The sequence below is a fragment of the Erythrolamprus reginae genome, chromosome 6, assembly GCF_031021105.1.
Source record: "Erythrolamprus reginae isolate rEryReg1 chromosome 6, rEryReg1.hap1, whole genome shotgun sequence".
NCBI classification, from domain to species: Eukaryota; Metazoa; Chordata; class Lepidosauria; order Squamata; family Dipsadidae; genus Erythrolamprus; species Erythrolamprus reginae.
In genome coordinates, this window is record NC_091955.1 from 87,805,100 (window position 1) to 87,826,580 (window position 21,481).

The following is a 21,481-nucleotide window of genomic DNA, read 5'->3' on the forward strand; positions in this document are numbered from 1 at the left end:
GGTTTGGGTCATTTAAAATAAACAGAGTTCCTCATTCAACATTGTCATTAAAAGTTTGTCATGACAGTTTTCTTTAGTTGCAGTTGTGAGGAAATAGTATCAGGTCCAAAAGAAAGCCCTCAGTGTCTGGCCAGCTACACAACCCAAATTAAATTTGTTTCACGAAATTTTGTTAATCTATTTTGGTAACAGCCAGAGATGTACCATAGAAAATATATTTTAAGGCTCTCATGCTAGAGTACATGTTTTCAGTCATTTTGAAATAGCACATTATAGGGCTAGTACTATGGGAAATTGTGGTTGAAAAATACTCTTAGAAAATACTTATAACAAAAGCTCTAGAGATTATTAAAAAGTTGTCTGGCTACAATAGTGCTAAGAGCTGCATGTATAAGAAAAATGTAAAACATGATATTTCTAGATCATTTATTTTAACTTGACTAGTTCGCTCTAAAAATCCTCAGGAAAGAAGTTGAGTTTCTAAAGCAAGTATTTATCTGGGGGGGGGAATGCAGAGTGAGCTATCCAACAGTATTCCCAAAAGTTAATGTTGTAGCACAACTGCTGTAGTATACTATGCAAATTGTGCTTCCACAGCTTCTGGAAAGTAAACTATGAATTGCCATTAGGAAAAGACTATTTCACTGTGAGCCCCTGAAGGACAAGAGTATTAAGATTTGTACCCCAAAGAAAGGACATAAAACTTAGTCCCATTAATTTCAATGGGTTTTAAAATCCCAACAACTGCAAAACTCATTACACAGCATCATTTCCTGGAATACTTTAGAAGGCAAATGGGGACTCCACATGATGAATATTTGTCAATTTTGGCTTTAATTTTAATTTTTCATTTAATCAAATATAGTTTTAGAATTATAGACAATTATTCTAATGGATTTTGCTAGTTTTGTTAGTGAATCCATCTCCCGAATAGTAGAGAAACCCAATTAAAATATCCCAGACAGGGATTATCTTCACCCAATTTGTACATATCCAGGGAAAGGTACACCACTTCTGCAGGTACTGCGGTCCACTCTTGAATTGTTCTTACTGATAGTAAGTTTTTCCTAGCATTCAAAGAAAATTTGCCTATGTTAATTTAAATCCATTATTCCATTTTCAGAACTATAAAATGTTTGAAAATAGGTTCTGACTTTCTGAGAAAATCTTTTCAGGTATTTGTAGAGTACTCTTGTATTCCCCATATTTCCAAGAAGCTAAATATTCCCAATTATTTCTAGTCCTATCAATCTATGAATCTTTTTCAGTTTATCTTTATCTTGAAAACAAATTGCCCAGAAATTGAGACAGTATTCAAGTGTGTTGCCTTTCTTATAGATACTTCTTAGGCAGTTGTGCCTGGAATAACACTTGAGCCTGCATAAATATTCATCTGAAAATTACTCCAAGATCAAATTCACAAGTATTATTATTTAATACCTATAACTGTGGATTTGACTTTGCAATTATCTAAGTTTAATATCATTTTGTTATTTTCCGTCCATTTCTCTAACCAATTGATACTACAGTATTTTAAATTGTTTTTTGTTTTCCAGGATATTAATTATCCCGTTCAATTTTATGTAATTTGAAAGAAGAGTACAGTATTTGATTTCAATTTGAATACAATTTTTGAACTAGCTTCAAAATTTTATTATTATTCCATTCAGATCAGTTTACTACATGAAGTTCATTATCAAATGTCTTGCTAAAGTCAATGTATGTTATGTTTACGGTATTCTCAGTCTACTAAACAAGCCATGCAATTAAAAATGATATAACATTAACCTGACAAGATTTGTTCTTGATAAATATATATTATCTTTTGGTAAATATATATTATTTCAAGATATTAAACGATCAACTCCTTCATGGTCTGCTATTTGGCATCAGACTAACTAGTCTTCAGTTCATTACATCTATTTTCCCCACTTTTTGAATACAGTGCATACAGTATATACAGTACATACGGTATTTAACTACCTTTTCTAACTGCCTGGCATTTCACCAGTTTTCCATTATTTGTCAAGGAGAATACATAAAGCTTTGATGAAATTTCAGTAAATTATTTCAGAATTCTAAGATGTAATTCATGGCTTTCTACTCATTCAAAGTAAAGAGGTATTAATATTGTCATTTTCACTAAACAGTTTAGTATTTTTTATATTGAAAAAGGAACCTATTTATTTTTCTAGCACCCTCTATACTTCCAGGCTATTAATATCTATTCTTCCTTAGTAATGTCTCTCTCTTACATATGATCTTTTTTATTTTCAGAATTCTGATTAGTGTTTTGTGTTAAGTTATACAGGTATTCCTTAACTTGCAACCATTTGTTTAGTGACTTAATTTAAGTTACAAAGGCACTGAAAAAAAAGACTTACAATCGTTTTTCACACTTACAACTGTTGCAACATCCCCATGGCCACATGATCAAAATTTGGATGCTTGGTAACTGGCTCATATTTATGATGATTGCAATGTCCCGAGGTCATGTCATCACCCTTTGTGACTTTCTGACAAGTCAATGAGGAAGCCAGATTCACTTACCAACCATGCTAACTTAACAACTGCAGTGATTCACTTAACAACAGTAGCAAAAAAAATGGTAAAATGGGGCAAAATTCACTTACACTGGTCTTGCTTACCAATGCAAATTTTGGACTCAATTGTGCTTGTAAGTGGAAGAATACCTGTATTAGTTTCTTCTATATCCACTCTTTTTTTCTAATTGGAATTATTTGCAGTTATGCTTTTAGTATCTCCTGGAATTGTCATCCATCTTAAACCTATTTTTTCCATTAGCTTCTTCTGTAATGGAATCCATTCAACTTGCTCTGAATTTATTGAAATCCACTTTTCTATGTATCTAAGATACATGATCAATTGTATTAAAATTTAATTTGCCTTCACATTAACAAAAATGTTAAACTCGCATACTCAGAATGAATAATCAATGGATCTTAAGGCACAACAGTTGCATTCAGCAGCTATTCAAAAGATAAACTTTTTACCCCTCACAATTGAGTATATCATCCTTCAAAATAAAGAGATTATATCTTCAATCTTCTTTTTTTATCTCTCTATTGAACTCTACTGGCAAACTACTATTAGCATTCTTTATTCACTCATTTTGTTTGACAGAACCCTATTAAATAAGGTACATGGTTTAACAAAAGTTGTTTTAAAGACAGACATAACAGGAAACCCTACACAGTCAAGGTAGTACCATTCAAGGCTGGGGCGCAAACATTTATTATGTTAGCTTTTCTCAGAGGAGACAAAGTAGAAACAGTTTATTAGCAACAGGATTATTAGAATTCACAACTGATTCCAAAACAGGTTATTGAATTATCCTTAGTTTGGTTTTCTTCCCTGTACCCAGCCTCTTAAACTCCACCAGGATCCATCCAGAAACAATTAACTACTCTATTGTAAAATATAGATACACAGATTAGGTGAAACTTTGCTCAATAGCAGTAACTACTAGAGCAGTAGTTCTCAACCTTTCTAATGCCGCGACCGTTTAATACAGTTCCTCATGTTGTGGTGACACCCAACCGTAAGTATAATGCCAATTCTCCCAACTAAGCTTTAAACTGATTGGTAGGGAGGTCAGAGGGACTTTCCCACTATAAACGCCTGATTGGTCAGATTGTAAAAATATGTTCCAAGGCACCAGAATAGGTTTAGTTCCTAACACCATGGGAAATTTGTCTTTTCCCAAGGTCTTAGGTGACCCCTGTGAAACGGTTGTTCGACACCCCCCCAAAGGAGTCCCAACCCCCAGGTTGAGAACCACTGTACTAGAGGGATCTTGGAGCCCTAATGGACAATCACTTAAATATAAGCTCTATGTGCAGGCCAAAACCATGATTTATTTGGGGCTACTTACTGAATCTTTGACAATATATAAACAGTTTTACACAACTGGTTATCTGACTCATATCTTTTGTTTTCCTGTCCTCCTTTAACCCCCTTATATTAACAATAGCAACAGCATCCAGACTTATATACAGAACTTTACAGCTCTCTATAAGTGGTTTACAAGTCACCATATTGCCCCCAACAATCTGGGCCCTCATTTTACTGACCTCGGAAGGATGGAAGGCAGAATCAAACTTCAGCCAGTGAGGCTTAACCTGCCAAATTACTGGCAGCTGGCAGTCAGCTGAATTAGCCTGCAGTAATGCATTCTAACCACTGCACCATCATGGTTCTTGCTAGTTGCTAGTTATCTCTAACTTTTGATAGTATGCATGTGTTTCATCATACTCAAGTGGACATTCAGAAGGACAACAATATCTTACCTCAGAAAACTAAACATCGTCATTCCTGATCAATATTTGCAGGAGAAACTGTCCTAAAATTTCAATGCAAAAGTTCTAGGCTAGCATGAGAATAGCCTAGATGGCAAGAAATGTCCATATTCTTGCCAATAAAATTAGATGGATGCATCCATATAGGTGCTAATAGTTCAGCTAGACTTGATTTAAAAAAATTCCCTCTTAAGTGAAAAAATATTCTGTATAAATTGTTCCCAGGCTCAAGAAACTGGTATACTTGGGAGGTCTGTCTCAATTATTAACAAATGTTTCTTAAACCTTATACACAGCACTGGCTCCTAAAAATTCTAGATTTTCAATGTCTACACAAAATGCTTGTTCTTCTCTCTTGCTGCTAATCTTCTGCTATCTGTTTCTCAGTGCTTCCTTTTGTGCACAGGACTGAGCCACATAAATTAAAGAATTCCTGGAACTGAGGAAGTCTAACACAAAACATGGTACAATTCTAGTTCTCTCATGAGAAACCCTAGATTACTATAAGTTCTCACACTCCTTTATTCTCTGATGCTTATTGTTAATTATGTTTAATGGTCTGCCACAAAATAGCTCTAGCAAATCTTAGAAACTCCCGATAGCAAACACCAAAATATTTACCTGCCGTATTGAATTGTAATCTAGCTACTGTGTTTTCTGTTTGTGATTTTAGAGGTTTTTAATGATGTTTTAATTTATGCTTTTGAAAATGAGATTCAGAAAAACAGAAGAAGCTGTTCTACTGAACTACTTATTATATTAAACTAATGATTCAAAATGGATACAAATACCTTGCATAGCCCCACAGGTGACTTGACCCTATTAGCTGATCAGATATGAGGTAGGTGTTGTGTGAGGATGAAATAAAGTATTCACATAGTGGACGGGACATATCCTGGTAAACAGTTCTGTGCTCACTTTTAAATATTGCGCAGTCCTCAGAGGTCACATATCTTATAAATCCTTCAAATGTCATCTCTTTATTTCTCCTTGCTGAAAGCCAGAACATTATAAACACATATATATCTCCAGCACGGACACACAGATTAAATATATTCATGTAACAGAATGTCAAATCACACATGAAAATCTAAACTGTTCTTGCACTCAGTGATGAGGAATTGAAAGAAAATGAATCACATAGGATATGTATTTTATATGCTCCTATAACTTAATCAACTCAGTAATTGAGTGATATCTTTCATGAGCATTGGCTGATGCACCCTCAGTATCTTTGTTTTGTCACGGTTATTCAGGTTATGCTTAACATCCTATAAATGAAATTCTCTCAGATTTATTCTGTTCAAATTGATACAATATTAGTCAGATCACAAACTGCATTTGATATTAGCTAACATACTATGCTGCATACTTGTGTGTGCGTTTAGTATATGTACTTAAACCAATAAATCCTGCAATCATTTCCACGTATAAGACTTAATACTATGCTCAGAAGCCTTTCAGAACGTTCACCTGGGCACCATTGTATGGACTGTCATATAATAAGTTAGATGCCCAACAAAATAAAGCACCATCATCTTGCAAAGTCCCATCTGAAACTGTCAAAATGACAAAAGATACCATGATACTATGAGATTTCTATCTCTCTTAATTTTGTGAAGTTTTGAGGAAATGGATGCATCAGTGGCTGCACTTAATTCTGTGGTCAGAAGGTATATTTTGCCTAGAAAATAGTTCAGTAGGATTCAACTAGGAATTGTAGTCTTAAATTCCATCCATTTAAAATTATTTTTACAAACACGATGAAATTTAAAATCCTATCCTTGGCTGACTTTTGTCCTCTGATTATAAAGCAATGCTACATCCCTTATTTCCCCCAATTATTGTTTTTTACTTAAAGGATTTGATTTCCTAAAGTCACTGGATATTTTAACACCCATTCAGTAATTGACACCAAATCTCTTTAATTTTTTGCTCAGGAAATAGCAAATCTCAAACTTGTTCAAAGACCTCTTTCAAAACAAAGTCAGTTAAACACCATTATGATTGTTTTGTCTCCTTCCTATCTCACAATATTGATGCAATATAAAACCAATGAAATTTAAATATGTGCCATATCTATAAATTTATTTTGTGCCCATTTCATTCTACAAAGTGACTCTGGACAGAGAGACTCTGAACCATCTCTATGCATATATATCTATTTTATAAACCCTCACGGGATTTTTATCATGAGAGTCCCAGCCTCCCAGGATCAGGGCTAAATTTGAAGTTTATTTGGAGAAAGATTTATTCTACATAAGAAACGAATTCTAGTCACACTAACATCATGCAATACTGACAGATGAAATACATTTGCTGTTAATAGGACTGATTTTCCAAATAAATCTGTTTAGGTAGGATATTAATATTTTCCTTTCCTTAGTTTATGAAAAAAAATTATCATTGATCACATAACTTTATCTATTGGGCTTTTTAAAAAAGAGGTATATAATATGCTTCTATTTATATGTATCATATATTTAGTCTCGTATTTGGGTTTTACAAGGTTCAGGATATAAAAATGGACTCTTAAATAGATGCAAAAGGCCGAATAAAATAAGTAGTGCATGAATGGCTTTATTTCTGCCCAAAGCATACTTTACTTTTATTCTTCCCTTTTGATCCCAATTATTTCCAAGAGTCTCTTTCTTAGGCTACAACTTCTTTAGGAAGAGAGTAACAGTATTTTTCAAGGAAGGACAATTTCCTACATCTAAGCCCTTTGGACAAGTAAACTAATTAAATGACTGCATTGTTAAAGATATTTCAAAATGTTAGACAGAACATAGGCTACACTCCCTGAAGACAATATACCATCTCAACCCTCTATTCCAACGATGCAAGCAGAATGTGTATACAGGTTTTTTTATCTACTGCATCTTATACTGCCGTGCTCCATAAGTATGTTGTTATTACTGTTCCAGCAGGTCTCTGCTGTACAGATGTGATGCTGTTGTTGCTAAGTGCGAAGAAGCTAAAAAGACAACAGGACTAAATATACTACTTTCAAATTCAAAGGTTATGAAGACAAACAGCAATTAAAGACTGTTTCAGATGTTTAAGGCAAGAGGACAGTTTAATTCTTGTAACTGCCAGATCAGAGGAGACTGGCTAGCTTATTATCTCTCACAAGTATGCTCCTTTTCAGAATCTATTTTGGTTCTCTTTGCATACTCATCCAGATGCAAAACACAATTCATATGTGGTCATATGCAATTGTGGGGTACTGTACTTAAACTGCCATTACGCAATCAGAATCTTGCTTTCACTTAGCCTACCCAATGACCCACCAAATTCTGCAAAGTGAAAGACCAAACATGAATCGTTCTAGCACATAGATGTGATTATTTATATTACCTTAATTACACTCCTTGCATACAAAGACTGTACATTCCACTATTTATTGCAAAAAGGTGTGGAAAAATAATAAAAGCAAATCAAGAAACATTTTTTCTAATACACAACCTTTATTATCTAGTACCCAAAAAATCACAATATATATTTTTCTCTCCTCATCTTTGAAGCCTATAACTACAGTCACAAATATATAAAGAAAATTAATGTACTGTAGGCATAGTTCCCTCTAAGCTGAGCAGTGAGCAATCGCTCACTTAAAAATCATCATCAACTCAGAGTTTTTCAAACCTGCCCAGAAGCCAAGAGGGAAAGAGTGAGAGGGAAGGAGAGAGAGGAAGAGAGAGAAACAGATAGAAAAAAGAGGAAGGAAAAGAGAAAAAAAAAGAATGGGAGTAAGGAAGAGAGAAAGAAAATCAAAATCTAGTTTGAAACTAGCTCAACTATTTAAGTGGCATTTTGATATTGATAGAGTTGCCCTATTATGAGCTCACTGTTACAGACACACAGTACAGTATTTTATTTTGAAATTCTCTGAAGCAAAACAGGGTGGGTTTTTTATTTGTTTATTTATTCATTCATTCATTTATTTATTTATTTCATATTTCTGTGCCGCCCAGTCCCGAAGGGACTGCCGCTCAGACGCTATACTTTTCCGCCCACCCCCCAAAAAAATTAGAGGGAACACTGACTGTAGGTCACCTAGTCCAACCCCCTGCTCAAGTAGGAGACCCTACACTATTTCTGAAAAATGGCAGTCCAATTCCTTCTTGAAAGTCTCAATTGATGAAGCTTCCACAACTTCCAAAGGAAAGCTGTTCCATTGGTTGATTGTTCTGTCAGAACGTTCCTTCTTTTTTCCTAGGCAGAATCTCTTCTTCATCAGTTTCCATCCATTATTCCTTGTCTGGAATTTGGGTGTCTTGGAAAATAGCTTGACCCACTCCTTTCTGTGGGAGCCCCTCAAATATTGGAGCACTGTTATCATGTCTCCCCTGGTCCTTCTCTTCCCTAGACTAGCCACGCCCAGTTTCTGTAATGGTTCTTCACGTTTTAGTCTTCAGTCCCCTAATCATTCTGATTGCTCTCCTCTGCACTTTTTCTAGTGTGTCAACATCTTATAGTGTCATGACCAAATCTGGATGCAGTACTCTAGGTGTGATCGTACTAGGGCTTTATAGAGTGTAAGAATACCTCACTTGATCTTGATTGTATTCGTTTGTTAATGCAATTTAGGATTGCATTGGCTTTTTTGGCTGCCGCTGCACACTGCTGGCTCACATTTAGCTGGTTGTCCACTAAGACTTCAAGATCTCTTTCATAGCCACTGCTATTAAGCCTGGTTTTACCCAGTTTTTATGTATTCTTTTGGTTTTTCCTACCTAAGTGTAGGATTTCTCTCTACATTGAATTTCATTTTGTTAGATAGGGTCGTGTTCAAGGATGTCAAGATCCAGATGGATCTTGTCCCTATCTTATAGGGCGTTTAGCTATTCCTGTCAGCTTAGTATCATCAGCAAATTTGTTAAATTCCCCTTCTATTCCCACATCCAAGTCATTTGTGAAGATATTGAAGACTACTGAGCCTAAGAGTACTGGGCCTGTTTGTATGCTTGTACGCTTATAGCGTAATATATTTTCTTCCTAAGATGACTTGCAAGATTTATTGAGTTTACATTAAATTTCTGTTCACAAATATTTTCTGAACAGAGGACTTTAAAACAAAAATCTCCACTTGAGAAATCCCTGACAAAGTGACTATACAATAAGTCATTCCTGGCAAATGGACTACACATGAAGTTTCATGCTATTTAGCCATGACAATAATTTAGCAATTTTAGCATTTAATTTAGCAAAATTAATCGCTGAGGCATTTTTTCTCATAAAAGTGCCATTCAGCGATGGAAGGTTAGCTTTTCTGCACTGTTGTACATTTCAGTGATTTTGACATGTAGTAAGATTTATGTATGGTGATGATTGTGTAATTTTGATTGTTTTAATGATAGTAGCTTTTTAGCTATAGGTTTTAATTATTAGATTTGTATTGCATTGTTTATTGTTGTTGTGAGCCGCCCCGAGTCTTCGGAGAGGGGCGGCATACAAGTCTTATTATTATTAAATCTTTAATCAGAATTCATAATTAGCATTTTAACATGCACCTTTTTTATTTTATTTGCTAATGCTATTTTAGCTTTATTTCCGTAAAGTCATATTATTTTTTTTAAATCATCAAAGATTATTTTGTGGATCTTTTTAACTGGAAAACAGACTATTGCTATTCAAAATAAGTAGAAATGTAAAAGTCTGTAATTCATTCAAGCTTTGAACATACCACAATTTTATATACATAATTCATGTATGGCCATTTTTTAAATTCTATTAGTAATTCTAAATCTTACTGAGAATGAATCTATGTAAATTTAATGAAGATTAGATTTTTCAGGTTTACCAGCATTTTATTATATCTCTCATAGAAACATAGAAACATAGAAGTCTGACGGCAGAAAAAGACCCCATGGTCCATCTAGTCTGCCCTTATACTATTTTCTGTATTTTATCTTAGGATGGATATATGTTTATCCCAGGCATGTTTAAATTCAGTTACTGTGGATTTATCTACCACGTCTGCTGGAAGTTTGTTCCAAGGATCTACTACTCTTTCAGTAAAATAATATTTTCTCATGTTGCTTTTGATCTTTCCCCCAACTAACCTCAGATTGTGTCCCCTTGTTCTTGTGTTCACTTTCCTATTAAAAACACTTCCCTCCTGAACCTTATTTAACCCTTTAATATATTTAAATGTTTCGATCATGTCCCCCCTTTTCCTTCTGTCCTCCAGACTATACAGATTGAGTTCATTAAGTCTTTCCTGATACGTTTTATACTTAAGACCTTCCACCATTCTTGTAGCCCGTCTTTGGACCCGTTCAATTTTGTCAATATCTTTTTGTAGGTGAGGTCTCCAGAACTGAACACAGTATTCCAAATGTGGTCTCACCAGCATTCTATATAGCGGGATCATAATCTCCCTCTTCCTGCTTGTTATACCTCTAGCTATGCAGCCAAGCATCCTACTTGCTTTCCCTACTGCCTGACTGCACTGTTCACCCATTTTGAGACTGTCAGAAATCACTACGCCTAAATCCTTTTCTTTTGAAGTATTTGCTAACACAGAACTGCCAATACAATAGTCAGATTGAGGATTCCTTTTCCCCAAGTGCATTATTTTACATTTGGAAACATTAAACTGCAGTTTCCATTGCTTTGACCATTTATCTAGTAAAGCTAAATCATTTACCATATTGCCGACGCCTCCAGGAATATCAACCCTATTGCACACTTTAGAGTCATCGGCAAATAGGCAAACCTTCCCTACCAGACCTTCCCCTATGTCACTCACAAACATATTAAAAAGAATAGGACCCAGAACAGACCCTTGTGGCACACCGCTTGTAACCTGACTCTGCTCAGAATACTCGCCATTCACAACAACCCTCTGGTGTCTATGCTTCAGCCAGCTGCAAATCCATTGAACTATCCAGGGATTAAGTCCAATCTTCACTAATTTATCTATCAGCTCTTTATGTGGAACCGTATCAAAGGCTTTGCTGAAGTCCAGGTAGGCAATATCCACAGCACCACCTTCATCCAACACCTTTGTGACATAGTCAAAGAAATCAATGAGATTAGTCTGACATGATTTGCCTTCAGTAAAGCCATGCTGATTTGGGTCCAATAATTTATTGTTTTTTAGGTGCTGATTTATCCTCTTTTTCAGTAGAGTCTCCATCATTTTAACGACAACTGATGTCAAGCTAACTGGCCTGTAGTTACCAGCTTCTTCTCTACTGCCCTTCTTGTGGATAGGCACAACACTTGCCATTCTCCAATCCTCAGGAACATCTCCTGTTAACAAGGATTGGTTAAACAAATCAGTCAGGGGGGTAGCAATGACAGATCTGAGTTCTTTAAGAACTCTGGGGTGGATGCCATCTGGACCCATTGCCTTATTTATCTTTAATCGTTCAAGTTCTTCTAAGACATCGGCTTCTAAGATCACTGGAGCTGAATCCGTACAGTTGGAGGCAATGCTATATCCCTCTATAGTATTATTTTGTAAGGTGTCTTTTGAGAAAACTGAACAGAAGTAGCTATTGAAATGGTCAGCGATCTCCTTATTCCCATTAATGCATGTATTTTTCCCAGTACTAAGCTTCGTGATGCCGCAGTTTTTCTTCTTCTTATCACTAATATATCTGAAGAAGGTTTTATCCCCCTTCTTTAGAGATTTGGCAATTTCTTCCTCTTTTGAGGCTTTAGCAGCATATATTATCTGTTTCGCCTCCTTCTGTCTCATTTTATACACCTCCCTATCAGCTATACTTCCAGACTCTTTATACCTCCTATAGGCAGCCTTTTTTTCATTGACTATAGTCCTTACATCATTGCTAAACCATAGCGGTTTCTTCTTCCTTTTACCTTTAGTTATTTGTCTTACATACAGTCCAGTGGCTTTTAAGATGGCCTTTTTAAATACAGTCCACTGGGTGCTCGCTCCTGCCATTTTATCCCTCCCCTTTAATTCATTATCTAAATATTCCCCCATTGCATTAAAATTTGTTTTTCTGAAATCCAATACTTTGGTTGCATTATAGGATTGCTCACAATGAGTTTTTACATCAAACCACAAACATAGATGGTCACTGCAACCTAAATTTTCTCCCACCTTGACATCTGAAACCCAATTCCCATTCGTAAAAACTAAATCTAGAATATTCTCCCCTCTAGTTGGTGTCTTAACCAGCTGTGCCAGAGCTGCTCCTGTAAAGGCCTCTACTATATTCTTACTTTTGCATGTAAGGGCACTGGGGATATTCCAGTCAACGTCAGGCATGTTGAAATCACCCATAACCACAATATCTCCCTTTACTGCCATTTGGGTAATTTCATCCACCATCTTGTTGTCATATTCCTCAGATTGCCCTGGAGGCCTATAGATCACCCCAATTCTAATGACAGAACCGTCTTTATTTTGCATGCAAATCCAGAGGGTCTCTAGATCTTGACATGTATTTTGAATTAGTGTTGTTTTTAGAGTTTCTTTAACATAAATGGCTACTCCACCTCCCCTTCTCTCTATTCTATCCTTCCTATACAGTGTATATCCTGGTATGGATATTTCCCATTCATTAGAATCCTTAAACCATGTCTCAGTTATGGCAACCAGGTCCAAATTATCTCTAGATATTATGGCCATTAATTCACAGAGCTTGTTGCTCAAGCTTCGAGCATTCGTGCACATTACACGAAGAACATTATTTTCATTATTAGTTTGCCCCTTATCATCAACAACTACATCTATTTTATTTGCAGCTCCCTTTTCATAAGCTTCCAAAAACTGCTTTATCCTCATTGGTCGGGGACAGAAATCACCCACATCAGTTACATCTCTGTCCCCTTTACCTAGTTTAAATGCCTGTCCAAAAAAGTTCTGAATTCCTCACCGAGTACCTGGGTACCTCTGTATGATGGATGCAAACCATCCCTCTTAAACAACTCCCTATTAGACCACCTACTGACATCATGACTTACATAGCCAAAACCTTCAGCTTTACACCACTGCTTTAACCACACATTAAACTCTATGATACACGTTGTTTTATCCTCTTGGCCACAAACCGGTAACACCTCTGAGAAAGTCACTGAATCTGCTATTTTACCCAGCTCCACACTTAGACATTGAAAATCTCTTTTTACTACATTGACATTTCTCTGGGACAAATCATTTGTGCCAAGATGCACCACCACATCAATGTTATTACCTTTACTCACAGCCTTAACAATGTTTGTAATCCTCCTCCTGTCCCTGCTGGCAGTGGCCCCTGGGAGACACCTCAGCACCTTCACCACGTCCTTACTCTGTCCCAAATCAACACCTCTAACAGTCGAATCACCCACAAGAAAATGTGTCCTCTTTATATTTCTACTAACTGCACTTGATGGTTTGGTGACATTTAAAACAACTTCCCCTTTGAATATCCCCTCATTCTCTGCCTGAGGGGCCTTGCTAATATCTCCAACATCCTTACTATTTAAATCCGCAAGAACAGTATAGGAATTCGATAAAGAGAGACCAAAATTACTATGTTTTTGCTCAACTGCACGCAATCTTCCTGAACCGACAGTTGTCCACACAGCCCTCCTCCTCGGGTGGCGCTGTGGAAGTGGAGGCTGGACACATGGCTGCATTACAGCACGTGGCTGGGACAATCTTTCCACTTCTGACTGCAAGCTACAAACTAAGGACTGCAATCTAGAGATCTCGCCATCTAACCTAGATGTCCTAATGCAAAGAGGGCAGTACCCCAAGTTCCACAAGGTACTACGGAAGACAACAGCCAAACAAGTGTTACACTGCACCAAGCCAGTCATCTTAACAATGTATTGAAATACAAGTACTTAGCAATAAAATCCACAACCCCTATTGCTACCAAACTTTGCTGATTTTGGTTTATAGTTATATGATTCGCGCGCCGTTAGGCGCGCGGGCCACTACCTTCCTCTCCTTCTCTGTGATCTGAAGTGCAAATTAAAATGGCTTTTTCCTGTTTTTATCCTTCCCTTTGTCTGTTCCAGCCAGTTAAGTCTCCCCCTTCTTCTTGAATTCCAAAAATGCAAAATGCAAAAAGTAAAAAAGGACTACCTTCCTCTCCTTCTCTGTGATCTGAAGTGCAAATTAAAATGGCTTTTTCCTGTTTTTATCCTTCCCTTTGTCTGTTCCAGCCAGTTAAGTCTCCCCCTTCTCCTTGAATTCCAAAAATGCAAAATGCAAAAAGTAAAAAAGGACTACCTTCCTCTCCTTCTCTGTGATCTGAAGTGCAAATTAAAATGGCTTTTTCCTGTTTTTATCCTTCCCTTTGTCTGTTCCAGCCAGTTAAATCTCCCCCTTCTCCTTGAATTCCAAAAATGCAAAATGCAAAAAGTAAAAAAGGACTACCTTCCTCTCCTTCTCTGTGATCTGAAGTGCAAATTAAAATGGCTTTTTCCTGTTTTTATCCTTCCCTTTGTCTGTTCCAGCCAGTTAAGTCTCCCCCTTCTCCTTGAATTCCAAAAATGCAAAATGCAAAAAGTAAAAAAGGACTACCTTCCTCTCCTTCTCTGTGATCTGAAGTGATCATTTTACTCTCTGTTGCTTTTCAGACTTTTCTGCACAGTCTACTTTCAATTACAATTGCAGACTGGATATCATCACTTTTACCCATGCTATACAGCAGCGTTTCCCAACTGGTGTGCCGCGGCACACTAGTGTGCCGCGAGACACAGCCAGGTGTGCCGCCAAGCTCCTAGGGAAAAAGGAGAGCTTAAGGAGAGCCCTGCCCAGCTGGAGATTCCCTGGCAGCACCAGGTAGAAGCCGGCAATGCAGCACCCTTTTCCAGTGCCGCGCAAGGAGCTGGGCGTTGGAGTTTGGGGTGGGGAGCGATGAAAGTGCGGAGGCCGGCGCCGCGGCTGCCCCCACCCCCCAGTGCCTCCGTTCCCCTCGCGCCCCTGGCTTCTCGCCGCTGACGCCCGCCCTCCCGCTTGATCTGCCCCTTTCTCCAGCTCCTCCGGCGAGTGCTCAGAGAAAACCTTCTCACAGCGGAGGTCGGAGAAGGTTCTTTGGAACGTCGGGGGTGCGTGTGCGCGCGCGCCCTATCCCCCAGCCAGCCTACCCGGAAAAGCTTTGCCGGCCTCCACAGAGAAGGAAGAGAGAGAACAAGAGAGAGAAAGAAAGGAAGAGAGAGAAAGAGATAGCAAGAGAGACAGAATGAGAGAGAGAAAGAGAAAGAAAGAAAGAGACAGCAAGAGGGGGGAAGGAGAGAGAAAGAGAGCCAAAGAGAGAGGAAGGAAGGGAGAAAGAAAGAGATAGCAAGAGAGACAGAATGAGAGAGAAAGAGAAAGAAAGAAAGAAAGAAAGAAAGACAGCAAGAGGGGGGAAGGAGGGAGAGAGAAAGAGCAAAAGAGAGAGGAAGGGAGAAAGAAAGGGATGGAGAGAGAGAGAAAGAGGGAGGGAGAGAAAGAGGGAGGGAGAGAGAAATAGAGCGAAAGAGAGAAAGAGAGATTTTTTTTGTCCAAACTTTTTTGCCCCCCCCCCCCTCAATGTTCCCCAGGATTTTGAAAATGTGAATAATGTGCCGCGGCTCAAAAAAGGTTGGGAAACACTGCTATACAGCTTATAGTCTGATCATATCATAGTTATATTGACTTAAATCTTAGCCAGAGGCAGATGAGGATAATTATATTAAATTAACTATATCACTGGTCTTTTAAACCATTGGCTATGAAGTACTGATTATTGGTCTATGGGATCTGGCAACTCTTTATTTAATTGTGGGGTATATAATTTTAATTGAATTAATCATTAATGGGAGAAATCTATATCAACAGTTATCAAATAGTGAAGAATAAATGAGGAATAAGGTTGCAAATTGCCCAGATACTTCTTTTCCAAAATGTATTTTCTCATTTCTATCTTCAGGATGTAAATATAGCAAAGATGGTAATGTTAATCCTTTACATCCTTACTCAGTGTAGTTTTTAATGCAATATGCATAAAATGGTATCCTCACCAGACTCAATTATAGCTAGCTTTTATTTGAGAGCCTCACTCCTTGCATTCCCTGAATTTCATTGGAAATTGGAGATTAGTGAATTGTAAAAATCTCAGCAGCAATCATTTCTCAATCCAGCCAGCAAGTGAAGGAAGGGACACTATATTCCAGCAGCAACTGGCTTAAACTAAATGAAAAAAAAAACCCCTATATGGACATATTGGCCATATTGATCAAATTAACAGTGTTTCTTTGTCCAAAGCTACTTTGGAAAGCAGAACAAATTAGTCACAACTTATTATTCACCTCTTTACCCAACTACCCAATTCCACTAGGAAATGACAGCAGATAAAATAATTATTTTTAGCGTGACAACTGAAAAACGAATCCATCTTTGAAATTATTTGTATTGATAAATCCATATTTCAATGTTAAAGGTGGTCCATATTTTTATACTTGAAAATTAGATTTCTGAGAATATGTTTTATTTCTAAATTACTGTGTACATTTAAAAATATTAAAAGGGTGTATAGTATTACTGAATTCCATTTGGTAAATTCCATTTGTGATATTCAGAACTTAAAAATACAGCATACCTTCTTCAATGGGCTCAAATTTTTCAAGAAGCTGAGATGCAATTGTTTCATCAGCATTATCCTGAAACTGTTCATTTCTGAGAAAATCAACAATATTTGGTAGCGATAACGTTCTGTGATTTGGAGAGTGGGTTGTGAAGAGCTCATGAATTTCACATCGATGTGCTATACTACGATATATTCTTCTAAAATCCTCTATAGTAATATTTCCAGCCTTCAGTGAATCACTTGTCTGGTTTAAAAGACAAAAATAATAAGATATATACCACACATATAATTAAAAGAAAAAAAAATGCTGAAAAACGTTCAGCTACCCATCTTATATACTTCTTGAACCAAGATGGTATTATGGTCCAACAGACCAATATCTCTTCTACTGCTGTTGTCACCCAATCGTATAATTATCTTGTAAGATTATTAAGAGAAACCTACTTCACCCAAGCTCATGTAGAGAATTTCTTACTGGTTAGTTCACCAAACACAAGCTATCTTCACTGCTTGGAGAAGGTTTACACACTAAGTAGATTCCTTTGAATTGGAGGACTCGGGTAGAAGACTAGATTTAATAATTAAATCAAATTCAATTCCCCAATCTTGTCTTTTAAAAACAGATTCAAATAAACTTAAAACTTAACATAAGAAAACTCTTCTAGCAGTAACTTAATACTAATTCAGCATTTTATCTCAACAATAACCAGCCTCCTACTTTCAACAGAGCATCAGATCAAACTGTTACATAGTGATATTTTTTCCAAAACAGAAACAGAGCAGAAAGCAAGTCATGTTTTAGACATTTCTCAATCTTTATGGAATGGGCTTCTGTAGAGGAGATATCTTGTATCTTGTATGAACAGCTTTATTTCAAGGTACAGTATACTGGTAATAATTATAACCATGGGCTGCTATATAGCAGACTTGTGAGCATCTATGATGACCAATACCTACTTCAACTTGTGTTTGGTTTTTGTTTTGATTTATTAAATAAATAGGTAAATAAGCATGATACTGGGCTAGTAACTTTTATTTATAAGCATTTAGCAAAACTTTCCAATTCTTTTTCATTGTTTGCTTATCAACTACAGTAGTTGCCTATCACTAAATTTTGTGCATTAGTCAATTCATCTCCATCACATAGGTTAAGATTACTGGTTGACAGTAATTTATTTACCCACAGTAATCACAAGGATATTGTATCAATTATGTCCCGTGTTGGGACATGAGATTTTAATACTAATAGCAAGCAAAAAGGAAAAAGAGCAAAGTTTATTTAGCTTGTTTATATATTTCAGATACATTTGTATTATAATATATTATATTTGTATTACAATGTATCCATTTCATATACAGCCAAGAATATTATCCACATGGTATTCTAAATAACATCCCTCTGTAGCTAGAAGTAACATATCCAGAAATCACTTTTTCAGGCAATGTTTAGTTTTTTCATCTGAATCCCATTTCAGTAAGTCCTCATGGATATCACTGTACAAAATTAAATATCTGTTTAGAGGTTCACATCATTCAAATTTGAAGTAGGAAAGATGCCTCAGTCCTAGCATGGGCACCTCGCTGTATTTGAGAAATGCCCTCATTTCAAATCTTAAGAACCATTTCTTCTTTACACTTAAGAATTTACATATCTCCACTTTTATTGCTACTTTAGGCTGCTGTGAACACACATGTGCGCGCACACACACACACTTCCAATCCCAAGGAAAGATTTCCAAGAGCATTCTGCCAAGTTCAATTCTTTGTCTCTCTTTTAATCTGCTTAGTTTTTGAGTCAACCCTGGTTCAGAGATGAAAATAACAACCCAAATAACAGCTATTTAGTCATATAATAGAGGTCCCATCAAGATACATCTCTCTCCACACTTAATATTCAAAATAAATTTTATTAATCTTCACTAATATTTTACCTGCCGTGCCTATAAATGCCACCTACTGTTATTTGAGATAGACAGGTCTTTCCTTGCCAGGTCTACAATTGCATACGTCTGCTTAATGGGATTGAAGTCTGCATAAAGTTGGCTCCACATCTCTGCTCCCCCTATAATTGGAGACTTAAGATGATAAATAGCCACCCCCCTTTTGCTTTTACTACATCCATGGTGGAAGGAAGGAAGGTGGCAGATGGCCGCTTTATCCAATAGGTTTCTAATCCTATAGATAGGATCAGAGGTAGTTAAGATCTATGTCTCCTAGATTGTCCTGCTATCCTGCCCACCCAGTCCTGAACCAATCCTATATTTAAAAATAGCTTGAAAAACAGTTGACCAGTATGGAAATGTGTGAAGTGCCATGAGCTGACAAGCACGAAAGGACACACAAGTTGACTTATTAATGTTCCTGATGTACTTCCTCTCCCTCCCCCACCAGTCCCAATGTAGAGATGGGCCAAGTGGGAGGACAATCTGGGAGTCGCCAGCTCTTTCATATGGGGGATCAAAAACATTACAACTAAAGAGCTCTCTCTGCTTTATTTCCATTCTGGTGATCAAGGGGCAGGGGTGGGCAGCAGGCCGGATGGGGTGGAACACAGTTCCACCGGCGGAAATGAAGATGCATGCATAGCTCCAGCTGATCGACAGCTGTCACTTCCTGGGCTCAGCTCTTCTTGGTTTTTCCCCTGCTGCTGCTGCTGCTGCGTCTGCGCTCCTTGCTTTTCTCCTCTTTCCTCCTTTCTGGCATCGGACAAGTTTCCCTCTCTCTTGCCCAGCTTCCCTCCAGCCTGACACAACCCCCTCCCGCCTAAGGTGCAAGCAGAAAGCGTGGGTGGAAGCAGTGCTGGCAGCATTTATGCTTCTGGCAGCACCCATTCGCCTAGCTACCCAGCCTGAGGCGAGGGGGGTGACCCAGGAAGTAGAGCACGGGAGACACGAAGCAAATTGTCATCCCAGCAAGTGACACTGGTAAGATTGTAATTTGAGGACTTAACAGTTCACTTGAATAATGATGATTGTTCAAGCCACTCCTACCTGGTCACATGGCTGGCAAGCCATTCCCACCCAGTCACATGACCATTAAGCCACACCCACAAAATAAGCCACACCCACAGTGTGGCAGTAAAAATTTTGGCTGCCCATTACTGCCAAGGGGGTAGGGAGGATTGCAAAAAGAATCAGGATGGCTCTTCCTATTTATCTAGGTAACCTTTAACATTCAGGTAAAAGGCCATTGTTTGATCTGCAAAGTAGAAGGCTACCCTGTTAAAGGACAGCCCCACCCACCCCATAAATCAGTTATCTTACTCTTATCAGTACCTAAACCCATGAATGTAGTCATTTGTTAAATTCAAAAGCAGTTCTTAAGAAATGCATCCCAAACTATTTTGATTATTTTTAGCCATTTAAACAAATGAATAATACAATGCTCTCCTTATATTATCTAGCCACAGCAGCAATAGCATTTAGATTTATCTACCACCCCATAGTGTTTTATAGCACTCTCTGGGTGGCTTAAAATGTCAGCATCCAGAAGAATCTGGATCCTTCGTTTACTGACCTCAGCTGAGTCTTCAACTCGGAGCCTTCAATTCCAGACTGTGGACAGAGTTGGCTTGATGATCTGAATTTTAGTTGAATGTCAAAGACTACTTGTACTCAGAAGTTTATGCAATCTATAAATACTGAAACCTCCAAACTCTTTTGACAGAACAGTTCAGTAGGTGTTTCTCTTTTAAAGCACTGAGGCTTCTAAAGTAGAAAAGACTAACAGCACTGTTACTTTAGTGACTGATTGGTGCTATCACTGTTAACCACACTTAAAAAGCCAAAGTTCACCAATTAGTCTGTTTCTGGAAAGATTGGTTAAGACTTCCCTCCAGAGAGAATACAACACCAGTCCTTTTTTTTGGGCTAGCAAAGGAAGTCCTAAAGCCCTCAGTGTATTCACTGAATATACACTGCTCAACTCTCTCTCTCTCAACACTGTGGCCCTGATACAAACAGGGTACCTTTATGATTGTTTTTCCAAAAGGAAATTGAATTAGGGATACAGAATTAGGATATATGATTGCATATATAAAGCTATTGTGTTAAATTAATACAATTTAATAACCTTAAATTGTGGCCACTGCCAATACTGCTTGCATGATATTTCACCAATTTATCATGGATATTTAGTGTGCCATGTATAATTAAATATCTTTCTGATATTTAATTATCATATAAGGCACTGTAAGAAACAAACAATTGACCCACAAAATAATTGCCATAGCCAGAAATGCTAATTGACGGATATGATAACTAAGCTGGCAAATATCTAGCATGTTATAAATTTATCTTTAAAAATAAAATCATGCATTATTTCTAAAAAAGTTAAATATTTTTTCTCACCTTAAAAATGTATTTCACATGAATATAATCAAAAGGAATGTCAAAGTTATTAAGAAGTTCCAGAGTACTTTCCAAATTAATCTTTCCTTTTCTAAATCTTTCATGGACAATGCTTAAAAACCATGTAAATGAAGAGCTGGTTAAGGGAATCAAAAATCAATATAAATCTTTTTTTTTCATTTTTCTGTGATGCCAAGTTAATATATATACACCAAATTGTTATATCTGCAGAGATAACCTAGACATCTAACCTAGTCTCAACATATAAACCTATTCCAAGATG

At 37.2% G+C, this 21,481-nt stretch overlaps 1 protein-coding gene across 3 annotated transcripts in view; it reads right to left on the reverse strand.

Moving 5' to 3' along the window:
- LOC139169069 (1-phosphatidylinositol 4,5-bisphosphate phosphodiesterase zeta-1-like) overlaps positions 1 to 16,944 on the reverse strand; it is a 35,954-nt gene extending 19,010 nt beyond the window's left edge. The window contains exons 1-2 of one of the 3 annotated variants that reach the window (XM_070754872.1): positions 16,862 to 16,944; positions 5,111 to 5,312 (exon numbers count right to left, since the gene is read on the reverse strand). In XM_070754872.1, coding sequence (XP_070610973.1) covers positions 5,111 to 5,295 — 185 coding nt within the window. In that variant the 5' untranslated portion in view covers positions 5,296 to 5,312; positions 16,862 to 16,944. Of the gene's footprint in view, positions 1 to 5,110; positions 5,329 to 16,861 lie in introns of those variants that run through there. The other 2 variants (XM_070754873.1, XM_070754871.1) reach the window with 2 other exon arrangements.
- Between the last annotated feature and the right edge of the window lie 4,537 nt (positions 16,945 to 21,481).